At 42.0% G+C, this 18,528-nt stretch overlaps 1 protein-coding gene across 10 annotated transcripts in view; it reads right to left on the bottom strand.

The window, feature by feature from the left end:
* Nucleotides 1-18,528, bottom strand: part of TSPAN4 (tetraspanin 4) — a 416,847-nt gene that overhangs the window by 50,790 nt on the left and 347,529 nt on the right. For 9 of the 10 annotated variants that reach the window (XR_009207921.1, XM_040066857.2, XM_040066856.2 and 6 more), the window contains one exon: nt 14,418-14,609. The exons of the other annotated variant lie outside the window; for it this stretch is intronic. Coding sequence is in view for 8 of the 9 variants with exons in the window: in XM_040066848.2 (XP_039922782.1) it covers nt 14,418-14,609 (192 nt within the window). In the remaining variant the exon portion in view is untranslated. The remainder of the gene's footprint in view (nt 1-14,417; nt 14,610-18,528) is intronic. 10 annotated transcript variants of the gene reach the window in all.

The following is an 18,528-nucleotide window of genomic DNA, read 5'->3' as shown; positions in this document are numbered from 1 at the left end:
CACCAATTATGCAGTGGTTTCACGTTCACTAAATTTTGGTCTTGGTACTTACTCTTTCTGTGGGAGAGAGACTAGGAGAAAAACAAAGCAGGCTCAACCTTAAAATTAACAAATAGTTTTATTAATATACACTAAAAGAATAGAAAAAAAGAAAGTTGGAAAAAAACCCTAAAATGTAATGAAACTTCAAAAACACTCTTCCCTCCCCTCCTTCACCCGGAAGCTGATGGAATCCGGCCAGGCCTCAGGCCAGCTCTGCCCCACAAAAGTGGGGAGCACCAGGCCCAGCTCGATGTTACCGGTCCCTCTCTGGCTAAAGGAACAAAGGAAAAGGACCCACCTACAGGAAATCAAGAGGTTTTATATGGTACTTCCCAAAGTCGCAGCTAACAATTTCAGTGGTTAGAACAGATGCCAATACTCCAACTAACCCTCTGATAGGTCCCTGTCTCTTCCAAAGCAATTCCCAGGTCCTGACCTGGAGAATTATTCTACATTCTTTTATAACTAAAAAACTAAACTGTACTAACCCATGACAATAAAGTATGTAATTCTATCTTTTTTTACATTTGGAAACATTGACAGAGCCCACATGGCAATATCACAGGTAACTAACAATTATTAGGAATCCCCAGGTGTGCAGACAGTAAAGACCTGCACTGTATCTTTTATTACAAACGTTAATTGAGATCAACCTCAACATGGAGGCTTCGCACTCACCTGGCAAAAGCTGCAAGCACTTGCATGTCAGCTCATCTGTCATCCTCCTTCTAAAGGAGAGCTGTACCTGAACCCAAACCAGCCCCTTGGAAAGCAGCATCCAAGGCTTCAGCCTGTGCTGGCTGCAAAGCAAGGCATGCACACTGCAGCACAGCCCGTGAGTCGCCAGACATATGCACAACCTGCTCCTCTAGTCCACAGCACCTTCCAACAACAGGACATTTTCAGTTCCATCCTCAGTATCACCCCAAAGGGAACGATGCCCAATCTAGGGTCAGACCCAGCTTGGTATGCACAATTCAAATTTAGACGGAAAAAATATGAACTCACTGAAGGCTCAAAGCACCTAAACCCCCGCCACACCTGCTGGGAACTCTCACAGCTGCTTTTCAATTGAGTTCTCTCACTGTGGTGATAAATACTGAGAAGAATAAAATTGAGTTTTGTTTGGTTCACTGGGGCTGTAGGCTATTGGTGTAATAAAGATTTATGCATGGAGAAACAACAATCCCAAAGCAAAGCATTCATGTGAAACTCCATAAAAAAAGATTAATCTGACCTTGTACAGAGAAATGCTTTAGCATACTACTTGTCAAACAGTGGGATGCAACCCAGCAGAGGTTCAGTGGAGAGGTCCCTATTGCTCAGCTTTTCATAAATTACACCTGAAATAACCCCATCAAAGCTTTGATGAGGAGGGAGGTAAGGTAACACCCTTCTGTCTACCACTGCTGATTTCCAACCCCTAAGAAAACTAAGGCCCATTTCTCAGCAGCTACTTTTATATTCTACAAAGCCTTTAGCTTTCCCAAAGATTCTCATTAAAGGTGTATGGAAAACGAAGTATGCAACTGCTAGCAAACCTACGTCATGGATATGTACCACCCTCCTGCTGCCAGAAAGAAAAGTCTGCTAGAGGAGAGGAGGTCCCAGCTTTCAACTCCATCCCCACTGGGTCTGTACCAGGCTTTTGACTCACTGCTTCCAGTTTTGTTCATTCAGGGTGCTGGTACCAGTTGGGGAATCAAGAACTGTACCCTGTGTACATCACTCCAAGCACGTTTCCACTGCTGCTCACACAGGCAGAGAACAACAAGTTCATTGCATTTTCTTCCCAAACAAAGAGGAATCCCTGGTTTCTCAGGTGCTACAGACACTTGCCTCACTGCATGATGACTGGCATCACACCCTAATACACAGGCCTGGGTCATCTGCTTCCCCACTGCCTCTCCCTCCCAAATCTTCTCAAGAGCGGGATTCTGTTGCTAAAATTGCCCATCCCTCCATGTCAGAAGCAGCTGATCTCTCAGTCTTCCAAAGACACAAGTGACCCAATACAATGAAAACCAAGGTGTGATTGTCTTGGTACCCTCCTAATATTTTGCTGTGAGACTAAATGTGATATAACTGATGGCAAACTCGAGACTGCTGTGCTCCCACTGCTTGCTGAAGCAGTGCTTTTAGTTTGGTGGGAGGGCTGTCTCAGAAGGAGACAGTAGGATCTCAGTGTGCCAGACCTGTTTCTCAACTTAGGTCATTGCAGAAGATGGAAGCTTCTTGCAAAGATTTATTCAAATCCTCTTCAGCAAACATGAAAGTAGTAGGAAAACCCGAGAGCCGGCTGTTTCTTTTGAATAGTGACACATTCCAAAACAATTCTAAAGTTCATGGCCTAGCAAATATACTGCTTACACCAAACTGCATACAAATTAGCATAACCTTCCTACGAAACTGAACAAACAACTTCAACAGACAGCCTGTGCTGTTTTCCATCACATTTAAACAGCCTGCAAGGTGGACAGTTCGCTTCCTTTCTGACAAATGCTATCAAGTACAACACATGAACAGGGATGATGCTCCTGGAAAATGCTCCAGCAACGTAACTGCACCAGCTCCCAGGATTAAGAGAAAAAATATAGAAAATTTACAGCCAGCCTTTCTTCTGTAACATTAACTGCAAGTTTGCTACATTGATGATACAAATGATACAAGTGATACAAGTGTTTTGCCTTTTAGTGAGGCTGGATTACCAAATCCTCGCTGGTCATCTTCAATTTCAGTATTACATTTCACTTCCCAATAAATGCACACCCCAGCAGAAGAAATTACAGACAGTTCTTTGGGGTAAGAAAGTTGGTCTTCATAGCCTGGAAGGGTTATTCATTTGTCTGCCTGGTCCTAGTGGGTACATGAAGAATGAGCCAGCTCTGGCTGCTAGAAGACAGAATCTCTTACAACCAGAGAAACACACAGGTTATCAGTGACTTCTGAGGACCACCTGGTTCAATCCCTTCCTAAAAGTACTGTCAGCTCCATGAAGATGCACAGAGCTGTGCCCAGTCACCTTAGGAGCATCTCCAAGGATGGACAGTCACCCACAGCCTCACTGGATACCTTTTTCCAATACTTGACTATATTAATGATAAGAAAAATAACAAAAACATTCCGCATCTCTAATTGGAATTTCCTTTGGTTTTAACCTGTTATCTCTTGTACCGTCCCTGTGAATCCTTCCAAAAGCCCTATTTTCCTTATATTGTACTACAAGGTAGTTGAAGACATGAAGAAATTATCCTTCCTGCTTTAATTTCTTAAGACAGAAGAAACCCAGCTCTCTCAGTCTGTCCTTGCACATCATGTGCCCCACAACCATCACTGTGGCTCTTCGCTGGATCCCTTCCCTTCTCGTATTCATGCGTCTGTTCTACTGGGGAGCTTTAAATTGGGTTCAGCACTTTAGATGTAGCCTTTTCTTATTCTGGAAGAAGGTGTCATTGCTTCTCCATGTCAAGAAATGTAAAGGAATGTGGGGCTTGGTATGGTCCATAAAGACCTAATTGCTACATTTACCATTTTATTCTGAGACAAAGCTGCATTTGAAAGATCTCTGCTCGATTTTTAGATTGTCATTTGATATGAACAGAAATACTGTCAAAGGTAACCTCACATCCTGCACGCATCCTTCCCTTTTCTTCTCATCCTATATTTAATACTGAAGGTGTAAATGGTATCTGTCCTTTTTGAATAAATTATGTCAAACTTGAACCTACTCTCATGGAAAGAAAATGAGCTCTATCCCTGCTGAAACCAGGACACCTAGAAGTTCACAGAGCTCCATTTTAAAGTCAGAAGCACTTAATGCATTTTACAGGAGCCACACTTTTACCATGCTGTCTGAACTTTTAAAGTTTTCTGTGAACTTAATATGCTCTGCAATTTTTCTATTATTTTATAATGGATTATATTATTGACATTTAAATACTATTTAATGGATTGAATGATGATGTCTCATTACTATGGTTGGCATTGTTAAAATCTTTTGTCTTCCTGCAGAAGTGTAGCATCTCCGTGCCCAACTTAATTATGGCAGATGCATCAACAAACTTTGATGCATTAGTCGAGCACCAAAAGGAGTAACACTGTCAGAGGTTCTGAATGCTATAAACTATTGCCAAATCTACTGCATATTCCACACTTTGGAAAAATTCAAGCCACCTAAAAAAAGTCTGAATCAATGCCAGAATTGGCAATGAGATACTGAAAAGAAACAATTCCAGATATTGGAGAACCATCCACTCTATAAAATTCCTGTATTTTTGCCATTGTTGGATCTGGCTTTGTAAGCAGAGCAATATGAAGTTCATCTTCAAGCATTTTGAGACTTCCCAGAATAGCTTTTTAATAACATATTAGTACTTGACTTTACAGAGTAAAACTCTTATGGTACAGATTTTGCAGCACTCAAAAAAACCCCAACGAAACTTTCTTCCACTTTTGAAAGCAAAAGCGTTCAATGTATCACTAGTTCTCACAAGAAGTTTGATTTAACATAATTCCCTGAAGGCATCTTGATCTGGTATATTAATAGGGAGTAGGAAGATTATGAAAGAGATATATATATATATATATATATATACACACACACACACACCTTCTTTTTTTTTTTTTTTTTTTTTTTAATTTCCTTTGATTTTCTTTTCTTTTTGAAGGTACTGAGCAAGGAGAGGAGAACAGAAGAGAAAGTGCAATGGGAATTGTCCTTCAAAGTGACTTCCTCTGCAGCCTGGAAGACTTGTACAGGAAAAGACAGAGCAGTGAACAAGAAATGACAGTACAGTGGCCAGACTGCAACAATAACTGGAATTACACTCAACAAAATCCCAGTGTATTAATCTACTACATTAACCTCAGAGCAAAAGGGAAAGGACAGTTTGTTTCTACCAATTTCCAGCACAGTGGATTCTGACTGCACATCCCAGATCCAAAGGCTTGGCAGACACCCAGTCTGAATGCTCCTTTCATTAGTTCCGTGCACTTGCTCCTCCTTTGCCACCCTTTGCAATACCACGAATGCTTCCTTTCTGCCCACAGCATTTATACTCCTTGAATATTTGTAGATTTATGTCCCACCTGAGCCTTCTCTCTCCCATGTTGCACATATCTAGCTCTTTAAGTACTTCCTTGGAAGTAAATCTCTTTAGTCTCACTTTTTTTTTTTTTTTTTTCAGCATAAAAATGATAAGTTTGGTCATAAACTGTAAAAAGGCAGTAATGTATATGAGCAAACTTATGAACAGAAACTCCATTATGGAAACGTCATGTATCTAAATTTGGTTCATCAGCTATTATTCTCTGAAAGCCTTAATGGCTAATTCATTCTGATTGTGACAAAGTCTTTCATGCCTTATGCCTGCTGGATATATAGTACAGCTCTGTTTATGTTTGGACTATATATTTTATGAATGTGCAAAAACTCCTGCTGATCAATAAAGCTCAAAGAAATCTGCAGTAATTATTTCTGGGAAAATATACAACATATGCAGCCTTCACACATTAACAGTGTTTCATTTTAGTCTCATTAGTGCTTTCAGTTGGAATCACTCTGTCTTACTGCGTTAGTGAGCAAGAGTTGAGAGACCCAATATTCTCATACGATGCATCAAAGGATTTTAAGTGATATTTTATGGCATCTCTAGGGGTTTTTTTCATATTCTACAAAAACCGATTTAAAATCAATGAAGTGTCATCAAATATTAACCAGGTATCACTCTCCCATCTCAGCAGAGGGTGGGTGTAGGCCCTTTAGCAGATCAGATTCCTAGCACTAATAAAGGTCTCGCTGGCCTTTGACTTTCATCACGGTTGCTTCATTTCTTCTGCAAACATAATGCAAAGCTGTGACATGATCTGGTGTGATTTTAAACCAGTCAGGAGAAAAACTCATCCTCTGAAGTATGGGTGGCTTAAGAAGAAAACAAAACACCAGAGGAGCTCTTTCAAGTCCCTGCGCCACTCCACTCATGACAAAGCAGCTGCTTGAGTCCGTCTAACTCAGGGAAGGGATACAGTCAATACAACTAAAAGGCTCTGGCTTGGCTTTAATCCAACCCACTCCGTCTGTGGTAATGCCATGCAATGTTCTTATTTCTAGGAGTGTCAAAACAGTGCCTAGAAACTGTGATGTATGTGTAAGGGAAGGAGATGGGTGAGAAGAAGATGGAAAAGGAGAAAATAAAGGACAAGGTCGAGTATTTTGTCTGTCCTTAAATTCTCCTGCTGGTTTTATCCCCAGTTTGGGGTTCTCAAATGTGCTACACAGAAGCAGCTGCATCAGATGCATGTATGTCTTGTAGTAGCTTAAAAAAATGAAGAAGCAGGCAGTGTGGCCTACCCAGATCTGCCTTTTAGCTGGTAATACTGAGGGTCTGAAATATCTATAACATCAAATCAACTCTGGCTGTACCTTGTGTGGCATCGGTAATTTACACAAAGTAGCCTCCATTTCTTTACCTCGAGAGTTAGATTTTTCTGAGGTTCAGGTAATTCTATTCCTTATAGAGAAAGAAGTCAACATTGCTCTTCAATTTAGGTTGCATTACTAAGGTGGTTAAAAATAACAAAAGAATGACTGGGAATGAAAGCACACATGCTGCTTTACTAAGCCTATTGCTTTCCATCTGAGGAGATAATCTTATTATCAGGGGGAAAAAAAATAGCAAACATTACACTCAAAAATGACATGAATGTCTGGGCTGGCAAGGAACACACAGGTTACCTCTGTCATTTACTTTCAAAATGGGAGTAATTCTGTTGTCTTTCAGCTCTTGCAGGTGCTCCTAGGTCTGGCTCTGGAAACGGCTCAGAGACAGGCTTCTTTTGAAGAACCTCTGGCACATGAGAGCTGGTAGAATGCTGAGACAACAGATGGGAGAAGGAACACTTTGTAGGTGACCTGGGCCTGCACAGACTTTCAGAGAAGCTGATATTACTAATAGACTTTAACCAACAAGAAGTTAGGAACTCAAACACTGATAGCCACTTAGAAAAACAGATTAAACCTTCAGCTGATCTAAATGGGTACAGCTCCCCCAGCTCCTGCATGTGGTGCTGCCACACTCTACAGTGGCCACAGAGCAGTGTCTTGGCACTACGTGTTCTTCCCTGACCTAACAGGCTCCCCAGGGAAGTGGGGCTCCAAGCCAGTCAGAGTTCAAGGAGCGTCCAGATGACACTCTTGTTGTACGGTTTATTTTGGTTAGGCAGTCCTACAAGGAGCAGGCAGTAGGACTCAATGATTCTTATGGGTCTCTTCCAACTCAACACTGTGTGATTCTGTAACTAAAAGCACCTCAAGCATTAGTGGTATTGCATCAGTCTGTATGAGAAAATTAAATAGACCCTATGAGGTAACCCCTTCCTATACACTGACCCTTAGGGTCAAATCTAAAACCAGGAGGGAAGGAAACTTTATTATTTCTCTCCTCAGTTTCCAGATCCTTTGATTAAGTGCTCCCAGAGCTGAAGGAAAGAAGGGAGGAAGGGGAGGACTCAGACAGTTCCATCCCCTCATGAGTTTCAGTACCAACCAAGTGGAAGAAGCTAAAAACTGAAGGACAAGGAGGAGCAGATTCTTCATAATAGAGACAACCAAACTAGGGCAGATTGGTGCTCAGTCCTTACAGTCCAAGCAGGCAGCAAGTTGGAATGTCACATGCAACACAGCACTACACAGAGAAGTGATATACATCATGTATAATGCTCTCAGGCTGTATGTATGGCACCTGTCTGGTCTCTGCATTACTTGCTTGCTGCTGTGGCTACAGCCAGCATTTCCCTGATTTTGTTAGTTTGAGTGCTAAAGCACCAGCTCATGTACTAAACTGGAATGAGAATCTACTGCTTGATCTGTAGCATTAAATTACTGAGATGAAGTCATTTACAGGCTGTTTCTTTCTCATTTAGTTGTTTTGAAATAAAATCCCTGTCACCAATGAGGTTTCTGCTGTCAGCTCTCTGGATCCAGTGATACTATCGAAAACAGTAGGGTTTTTTAGTTTCCTCTTCCTCCTACTCATTAACGTTTTTCTTATTTTCTTTATGGCTGTTTCACTTACAGATGAGCTGGCTGGAGTTCAGAAAACTCTCAACAACACAGTACAAAACACCATGGGCACTCATTTTCCCCTTGGACTATTCCATAAATGAGAATCTTTGGATGTCTGGATAGTCACACATATATGTATATAGCATCAGTGCATGCCACAGCTGGTCCTGACCTAATATCAAGTTTTAATTCTGATTTTATTCATTCCAGCAGCTGTGATGAACTACTTGCTTATTAACACAAAGTTATCATTTAAATTAAACTGAATGCACAGATCTGCCTGTTAATGATTACTTTCTTCCCCTTCTCATTAACCATTGTTTCATCTTTTCTACAATAAAAATCAGGGTAATCCACAAATCAGGATATATCAGAATATGGGGAAGTGGGTGTATCTATCTAAGCCACTTTGTTAATTTTGTTAATTAACAGCATTTTGTTGATCTTTGATGTGATGGAACATACCCAACCTTGGCGCTTTATAAGAAGGCAGCTGGCTTTGGATAAGCAGAGAAGAGTCAGCATTTTGTCTTTTTCACCCCTTTCCCCTTTCTAACTTATTCTTGTGTAGGTGATGTGTGGAGAAGGATCCCTTCATCCTCTACCTCTTTTGACTGGATTATTAGCCATGCTGGATCCCAACTAGAGCAGAAGGATGTGTTCTTGGTACCAAATCATCGGAGGGAAAAAAAAAATGCCACAAAATCTGAGGGTGAAAGAACTGCCTATGAATCTTATTTCCTTCTAGGACACAGGTTCTTATTTAAGTTTCAAGTGTCTAGAAATGTGGTATCTATACACGTGTGCTGTAAGAACCAAATAAGAGATTAAAATCTTTCCTTCACATAGGGCTCCATACTGTTTTTTATGACTATTCCTACCATCTCTTGTTTCCCTAGGTTACAATGTAAGATGTGCCGAAAGTATGTATTCCATCACCATCTACATGAGCTGTTGAAACTCGGTTGGGCACTGTTTCCCTTGCCCCCTGCCTCCAGACTATCTTCTGTTAATGGCCCATCAGTGCCCTGCTGCATGGCTCATAGATAACTCCCTCCAGGAGCTATCTCTGTTTAATGGGCAATCAAGGACCCATTGCAAGACTGATAAAATGATATCAGCCCATTGTGAGATGCTCCACCCAGGGGGAGGAGCCAAGCATTCCCACTTGGATATAATCTGGGATTTGGGACAGCACAGGCAGCCTTACCCACTGGATTCCCAGAGGACAAGAGCTACCAGACCTTTCTGCAGGAACACTGCTTCAACAAGACCACTTCATCTGGACTGCCACCACCACGGTTTCAGGTTGTATTCTGACTCTGTCAGTGATCTTTTGTTCTATTGCATGTGTTTTATTTTATTTTACCTTTTTTTTTTCTCTCCTATTGTTTTTTCTGACTTGGAGTCTCTCGCTGGTTTTGCCTTCAAGCCAGCACATCCTGGAGCAAAAGTAAGTCCCTATTTGCAAAAACTTACGCATGAGACCATGTCCACAGATCCTTTCCAGCAGCTTCTCTAAATGTTCCGTTTCACATTTAATTGAAGGCAATTATCACTTCCAACAAAACAAAAAATTGAGAAATAATTTTGCTTTGGGACATTTATTTTTCATTTGGACACAATACATATGATAAAAGAAATCAAAATTGTCATTATATTGAGGAAACATGCACTAAATGCTTTTTAAAGGTCATTGAAGCACACAGGATGGCTAGATGTGTTCTGCTGTAAGCACAGAAAGATGATGAAGGCACTGAGTTGAGATATAGACAATGTGGGTTTGCTTCATGGATCTCTCACAACTTCCCAGTGCAACTTACACAAGGTACTTAGTTTTACTTTGCTGCAGCACCCTGTCTAACAAGGATAATAATATTTTCCATTTGTCTTATCTAATTAGACAGTAAGCTCTACTGGTCCGGCACCTCTGTTTACCCGGAGTTTTATACAGAATGAGCATCCTCATGGGCTGCCTGCAGGGGATACTGTAATACAGGTAATAAATTACATAACCCAGCGTGATTGAACGTCTGGAGCTGGGACTTTCAACCTGGACTTTTCATGGAATAATGAATGACCTTTTTCAGGGCAAGCATACAAGTACAGATATCTGCTAAGCATGTGCAAAAGGCAGGGAATTCAGGTAATTTAGCTCCTCAAACATAGATCTTAAGCAATTAGCATAAAAGATAATGTTTACATAGACCCCTAAGGATCAGCTGGGTCTACATTTGAGCACTGAAGTACTTAATCAGGCATAAATCTCTTCAGCATAGAGGAATGGTCTGTTCAGGTGTACATACAGCACCTGCCTGAAGTCAGCACTAGGATCAAGCCCCTACAAGTGATTGTGTTTGAGTGGCAAAGCAAAGTGGTTCCTCAGCTCCTGCAGGGACCTGCCCTCAGCAGGAAAGCACACGCAGTGCAGTGGGGTTAAGAGCATACAAGCCAAACTTTTGGTTAAAATTCACTAAGATGATGGCTATGGCTGCCAGCTCTGATGCACATCAGAACTGTATTGCAATTCCAAAGGGAAAAACAGCAAAGATGTTTTTTTCCTAATATTGTATCAAGATAACCCAGTACAGCCACATGATCCAGCAATGCAGGACCAAATACCTATGAAAAAACATCAATGGAAGTCCATAAATTAACCTTCTCAAGTCAGACTCCTGGCTTATCATCTCTGTCACTGGCTCAGGACACTGACCCAACCCATCAGAACAAAGCTGCTGTTTTCTAACTACAGCTGAGCTCGTAGCAGAGGGGCCTGTCACACAGTCTTGAGCAACAATACTCGCAGAAGCGTTAAACAAGTCTTACTGAAGCACTGTTTGACCACTTCATTCATCAATTTGCATCTATATTCAGATGTAAGATTATATATACCAGACTGCATACTTATCTCAAGAATGCCTGTTGCTCTGATTTCCCTAGGGAAATACAATAATGGAAAAGTTTGTCTTCTTTCACATTGTAGCTGGAGCAAATAAGAATCAGTGCAAATAACCATTCTTTGTTCACTGACATCTTAGAATGACAGCTGTAAAATTCACCCCATCTATGTATTTTTGCAGAATGCATAGAATGATTGAGGTTTCCTTTATTTTTTCCTTTACACTCTTAGCTTTTCGTATTATTCTATTCCTCTGAATGCAGAGAAATAGGAATGGTCCTGTTTCTTAAGTGATTAAGGAAGCACCGACTTTACATTTTCCTAACTATACATTGCTACTGAGTAAAGAATATCTGCAGTGGACACCAGGTAATGCCTTTCAAGTCAGTAAATCTGTGAAGCTTTAGACTATCTAAACTCTCAGTTCAGAGACTTAATGTGAATTCTCCTGACTACTGCACACAGCTGTGCTAAGATCTCATTTACAAACTGAACTTTACTTCTGCTTTCAATCTCCTTTCCCCATCTATCCTCTACTTCTCAAAACACTTGCTCTGTTCTCCCTTCTTTCCAAAGTTATCGGCAAATGCCAGAGGTAAGTAATTACTAACATTCACACCTAACACCACAGCAGCCTAATACCAAAGAGCTTACAGGTGTGCTCTGACAACCCAATACAAATGTCATACGTGCAGAACAAAAAGATACATGATCAGAGTCTCATCTGCTCTGCATCTTAGTGTATGAAATGTAAATAGGCTGAAATGTCTCTCTGATACTGCTCATTTTTCATTCACTCTAACTAACTCTGTGGGAAATCTCATCCCTTGTCACATCATCAAACAGTAGCCCTATTCCTAAGGCAAGGCCTTCCACAAATATCCCGTGTCTACCGTCACACAAACTTCTGCTCCTCCAGTGCAGGTGGGCTGAGCTAGTCCTGCTTCCCCCCAGTTCATTTTAGAATGCCCACAGTGCTCCCTCCATGCCTCCTGTAGTATCTCCAATGTCTTCCTCCAAACTGCCCACCCCAATGACAGCAGCACATCCCCTCAGCTAGCAACTGCCACAGGTTTTCCTCTTTATTCTGCTTTTAGGAAGCAGAGCAAGAAGTGCTCCTGTTGTATAGGAAATTTGTCTTTCCAGTCCTTGCAGATCAGAGTCCCAAAAACCCTGCATGAGGATGAGGTGCACTATGAGGTCCAAATTGCTCTTGGTTAAACCAGGCATGACGGTATAGTTTGTGGGCTTAAAATGCCAAAGGTGTCTTCAAGGAGATCATAAGGATGTGATTTCAGAATGGTTTGCAACAGGAATACAGCACAGGCAGAGAATTCACATCATCTTTAGTGCTGTCTATGGTCATACTTAACATCCCAGGTGTTCTGCCACACTGTGTGCAGCCAAGGAAAGGGGGAGGTCAGTGAGGACTGCTGCTCACCCACAGGAGCACAAAAATATCTCTGATGTTTACTGACAGCGAGAAAGTACCAACGCAATGCAATGTGGAAAGTTACTCTAGACCAAATGAAAACTGAATTCAACGTGGAGTAATGAAACTGTATTTCAACCCTTCAAGGCAGGCTTACTCAGAATTAAAGTAGCTATAATCAGCTCTAACATAACTCAATTTTGAAGAAAATTGAGTAAAATAGAAGCCACACTGAATAGCTACAGTACAGAAAGGTAAGGTCAGGCAGAGTGAAATGCTGGTACCAAATCAGATCAAGCTTCCCCTTTCTCCTGTGCAGAGGGCTCCTAAATGAATTTGGATTCCTTTGCATTACTTAACCTGATCCATCAAGTACAGTCCTTACATCATGCACTGAGGGACACTGGATTCTGAGTGCTGTGCAGTATGTCAGGAAGAGCAGCACCTGCAGGCATTTCCATCTCCCACGGGTGCCCAGCTGGCGGTGGCTGAGCGCATTCACCCTACCTGGGCAATGCTGGCGGATCAAGGGAGTCTCTGCCCTTGCCAAAAGGACAGATGAGGGACAAAGAACCACAAGAGACAAAAGTCAAACTCTTCCAGTACTGAGGACTGACTGCCAGATCCTGACCTGATCCTGACACACAAGCAGACACTGCTCACTGCTATCACACCGGGGCTAGACCTTCAGGAAAGCACAAAGTAGGTGATTCATTTTGCACATATAAACTGTACCATTAGACTTTGCACCCTGTGGGCTCCTGCTGTATTGGCACTGAAGCTGTAATCCATTACATCTGTCTGGGCACACACTTCCTCCACAAAGTGTGTATTTATAGGACTGTTAAAAATGTCAAGGACTTGCAGCTTCAGATTCTGACTTCAGCCTTCCCAGTTTAGATTTTCACCCACATAACTGCCTAAATTTCCATTTATATTGTGCATTTTAGTTTCAAGCCACATACCTAGCTTTTACTAGCCTAGACTGACTAGTTCTGACTGCCTAACAATCAGCGGAAACAAGCGATTAAGGCAAGGCACTGGAAAGGGTCCTCTGTTGAGGCTTGGAATCTCAGTCACTTAAGTGATTTGGGGGCTTGTGTGCCTTAACTCATTCTGTAGTTCCCAGAGAAAAAAATTAATGTCTGAAGCACAGTAAGGAACAGCCTTTTACAGAGGCATCACCAGATGACCAGCTGAACCACAGCTCCTCTTCACTCTGAGGTTTGCCAAACCCCATGGTGAAGTCCTAGACCTGAGCAGCAAGATCAACTCACTTCCTGGTCCTCAGCTGAACAGGATGCAAAATACACACTAACACCTTCTAATTCTACAGAATTCACTGCTCCTAAATTTCACCTTTGAGTAGCATCAAACTGCATTTTGATAAAATACACCAGGGATGTGGCTCAAGCTTCTGTGAAATCATGGACAGCTGGCACCTTATTAATCTTTGATTTCACAGCAGTCTCCTTGTGCTAGCATCTTTGCTTGCTGACATCTCAGCTTTTGGAGAGTTAATGGTCAGAAAAACCAGCACTGTCAAACCTGAAGGTCTTAAAAATTAAGTTAAACCAGAATCAACCACTTCAGAATCAAACTGTTTCCTGCCTGCATTGATGTTTCTGCCCAGGACTTCAGATAATCAGTCCCACCAGGGCAAACATTTGGAGTGGATTGCTATCAAAGTGGAGTGAAAAAGAATTTAAAGTTACACTACTAAAGATGTCTTCACAAAACTCTTCCTCTTCCCTTCTACACCACCACCAATTCCCTTTCTGTGGGTCTCATCCTCCACAGACAGCGTGGTCAGGAATGACCTGGCAGCTCCTTGGAGCGATGATCAAAGCCTGTTTTGCACACGACTCGGGTCTCATCTGTGTCCAGTGGGTAACCTCTGTTGAGATACAGGTCACTGCAGCATGCATTGCAATAGCACCAGCATCACGAGACACCAAACACTGCAGCAGCTCAATACTCACACTCAGCAGGAGGCACTTGTTTTCTTTGATGGCACCTATGCAGCCCACGAAGCCAATGATCATGATAAACGTCCCTGTGACGATCAGTAGGTTGGCAGCTGACAGGGACGGGAAAGAAGAGGAGAGGGTGGCAAAGTTCCCTTGGGTAACAGCCAGCCAGATGCCCACACCAAGGATTCCACAGCCTCCCAACTGGGAAAACAAAGAGAAACAAAGAAACTCAGTAATTGTATCCAGGCAACCCCAGATCTGAAACCATGTCAATACGGCAGTGGAGCAAACCAGCAGTCACATCTAATAAGAAATTATCTCTCCCTGTGATATTTTCATTAGGAAAAACAAAGGAGAAAGAAAAAAAAAATTACAGAGAAGTCATCAGTAAGATGCAACACTCAAAAAGTCACAGATTCCCTAAATCCAAGACATGACCTCAGATACCAGGTGTTTTACTCTCTAGTGGAAAAGCAGACACTGAATAAAGGATAAATTCCCCAAGGATCAGCTCGAGGGGATCGAAAGAATTCCTGTCCTATTTAGGTACCTTAGAGAACTGCCCAGAATGGCTGAAGCCATTCCCCCATTCTTCCCATCCCAGTACAGTGTCTCTCATCCCTGACACACACCATAAACAAACCTTGCCAGAGCATCCCCCTGGCAGGACACCTCATTCTTCTTAGTTACTGTTTAAGGTCAAGCCTCTCCTGGAAGCAAGAGAGCATTTAGAGTATAAGGCAAAGAGGATTTTGCATTATTATCTAGTCACACAGCACAGCATCACTTAGGTTTCTTTCTTTCCTGCTCTCCTTTTAAAATAACCAATTTTTATTGAGTTTATAATTGCGCTTTATTATCCAAATCAATTACAGGCTTGGAAAGAAACTGTGTTCACAGAGTAGTAAGCCAGACATATGCAGGAGCAGATCCACTAAATACCTGCATAAAGTGGATGAATACAAGGCAACTCATGAACCAGGGAAGGAAAAAGATAGAGCTAATTCTGGGGCAAAGCTAAACCTCAGAAATTAAACACTGGGGAGAAACACAAAAGCCAAAGCAATTCCTTATACTAATTACTAAGGCTGTCTCTTAATGCCACTGAATTCCTCCCCAAACGGGCAATAAAGGCAGCTGGGTTTTAAGGCAGCATTCCTAACCCCAGCTGCAAACCAGTCTGCTTTGCTCAGAGCTAAGGAACCAAACCCTACCTCACTACAGAGTACCTCAGCTGCACCAAGCTGTGCGTCTCCACTGAGAGAAAGCAAACGCCAAGACACAGGGATGCAGATCGCCTCATTTAGGAGTCTTTGCATATTCCAGGCATCCCACATCACTCCATTCAACCTTTCACAAGTACCCTCTTACAAGTGTCATGTCCTGACCATATACACTGGAAATACCCCCCCTCTATTCACTTACAGAGCATGATTGTTAACATTGTCCAGAATGATTAAAGAATAACCAAGGGAAAGGAGGGGGAAGAATACTTAGAGAAGGTAACCCACAGAAAATCATGTAGGCTAAGGGAGGGGATATAAAGAAAAGCAATCACCATGGCCCATGGAAAAGAAAATGGAACCATTTAGGAACAACTTCCCTAAAGAGGGAATAAAGCTCTGAAGGTCTACTGAACAGAACGGCATTGAAGGAGATGTCGCAAAGACCTAAGCTAAAACCAAACTGGACAAAGCGCTGAAATACAGTCAGGAATAGCACTAAACTGGCTGAGGAACGGAATGAAAAGCAGAAGTGCACTTCTGCCTCTTCAGCTTGGCGGATGTCCACCTCAAGATCAGCCTCAGAGCTGCAGGCATGGGGAGGCTGCTCAAACAGCCCAATTAAGCCTAATGAAGGCGGATGCCCAAGAGCAGCAGAGCCATGACCTTGCAATACGTTGAGCTCTTCAGTTCTTTGTTCTGAAGCAACTCAGTAGCACCAGTAAGAGGCAGCTTATTTCATCACCCTTCGTGCTCCCCGTGCTGCTACACTGCTTTGAGCGGTACCAACACCCACAACCATCACTCGTATTACAGGATGTGGGTCTCACTGAGGATGCTGTAAAGGCAAGACCTGCTTGCCAGCTCCTCCATCATCCACTACATTTTTTATGATGCACAATGCTTAATGCTTAAGACATTGTTGCCCGGATGTTTGAATTCAGCATCTTCTGACTCCAAAGTCATTCTTGTTTGCAAAAACTGGAAATTCACCAGTGGCACGAAACAGCAGAAAACCAGGACACAGTTCATGCAAAATGCCACGACTGGAGCTGTAGCCATTTAGATCAGGGATGAATATTTCAGGTCACTTGTTCAGCAGGAGTATCTCACTGCATTGCCCTTGATTCAGAGATACTCTGCTCCCCAGCAGCACATTATATTCTTATTTTTGAAGAGATAATGCACAGCTCTTCCTTAGTTTGATTGACCAAAATTGAAACGCATAAAGGAATCCTTTGAATATTAAACTACCTGGCTCAAACTGGATTTCATTATGTCAGCACACATTACCAAAGACTGCTCCACCTAAGTTCAGCTCTGTTCCATTTCCCACACCAGGATATGTACTCAGTCCCCAAATAAATTTACTAGGCTGTTCCTTAGCTCTAGACAGGACTTGTCCTTAAAGCACACTTTTTCCCAAGAAGCAAAGCACACCTGCAAGTCTCCACCCAGTGGCCTTTTAACACTCAAGCATGCGGTTAAGGAAATGTTTAAAGAACCAAGACCCACCAAGACAGCCACAGGAGCCTTTACAAAATAGCTGAATGTTTTCTATTCCAGAACATTCAAAAAGCTTGTTCCTCATGCCCTCTGCCCTCCATGCTGCACTGAACTGCAATGTAATTCCCAGTCTGAGACCCAGGGATTAGAAGCATCACATTTACTTATTCTGGATCAGAACCAAGAGAAAACAGCTGTAGTTAGTTCTATGCTGCATGTCTGTTTTCACTTCCCCCTCTTGGTACCTAAGGCATGGATAATTTTAAATATTTATTTACAATGTTCCCTCTCCTCCACTTTTTCTCTCCTTACCCCCATCCCCAACTCCCAGCCCTTTTTTTGTGTCAAAGACTGTTGGAAGCGTAGTGAGGAAATGATAAGTTTTCTGGGCTTGCTGATATGTGAAATTAAACAAAACCAAAACCATTAACAGGGCTACTTTTGACAATTTGGGGGCTTCTGCACAGTGATGCTGTCATGGTTAGAAGAGAAATCATTAAGACAAAAAGATTAGAGAGAAATCTATAGCTCAAACCTGATCTACTGGCAGCCAAATGAGAGTCTTTATTAACTCCATTTGGTGAGTGTAGAGTTGACTTTAATTTTTTTTAAAGGGTCCCTTTCAAAGATGCCAGGCTATTGACAATAGCATTTTTTAAAACTCCCTTGTGAAATGTTTAACACATTATTTGCTTAATTTTTCATGATAATCCACTCTCTTGCAAGCAAGGCTGCTCATGGCAAAAACTGAAACAAAACGCAGTTTTCTCTAACTTTTTTTTTCCCCCCAAGAAATGTTGCATATTTTTTTGCAAAGTCTTTTATTCTAAGGTCAAAACAGTGGGACACCAGAGGGAATACTATCACAGCCCTAAGACATAGGATATTCGAGTCAGGTGTTTGCTCCAGGAAAGACCTCAGTGAAAATCTTGAATGGGCTGTTTGGTGCATCTGTGCCTGAGCCGCAAAACTGTGAGGAAAGGACACAAGCAGTGGGTTCTTTGCAAGCCCTGGACTTTGCAACTGGCTGTGGAAGTAGCAGAATATTCTGCTCAAGAAAAATTGCTCACAGGCATTTATAGAGAAGAGTCAAGCAGTACAGCAGGTGTCTTACTCTAAAAACAGAGATTATCTGTCTCTTCTTCTCCAAGAGATAAACAGACACGTGCACCTGCTCTCTTGGCAAAAGAGCTGGAATTAGATCCTCCAAATTGTTCTAATGGGCTAGAAAATAAATTATTCAGGCTTCAGTGCCTACATTGATCTTACAGTATGATAATCAAAGTAATCCCAAACAATCCTGGATATATGCTTGTTGGTGGAGAAAATTATTCCAAAGTTACAGCTACACACTTTAAATACTGCAGGAAAAATTGACTCATTGTTCATGA

The sequence above is a fragment of the Hirundo rustica genome, chromosome 6, assembly GCF_015227805.2.
Source record: "Hirundo rustica isolate bHirRus1 chromosome 6, bHirRus1.pri.v3, whole genome shotgun sequence".
Lineage (NCBI taxonomy): Eukaryota > Metazoa > Chordata > Aves > Passeriformes > Hirundinidae > Hirundo > Hirundo rustica.
Note: the sequence above shows the minus strand (reverse complement) of the source record. Positions and strands in the feature narration are given on the sequence as shown.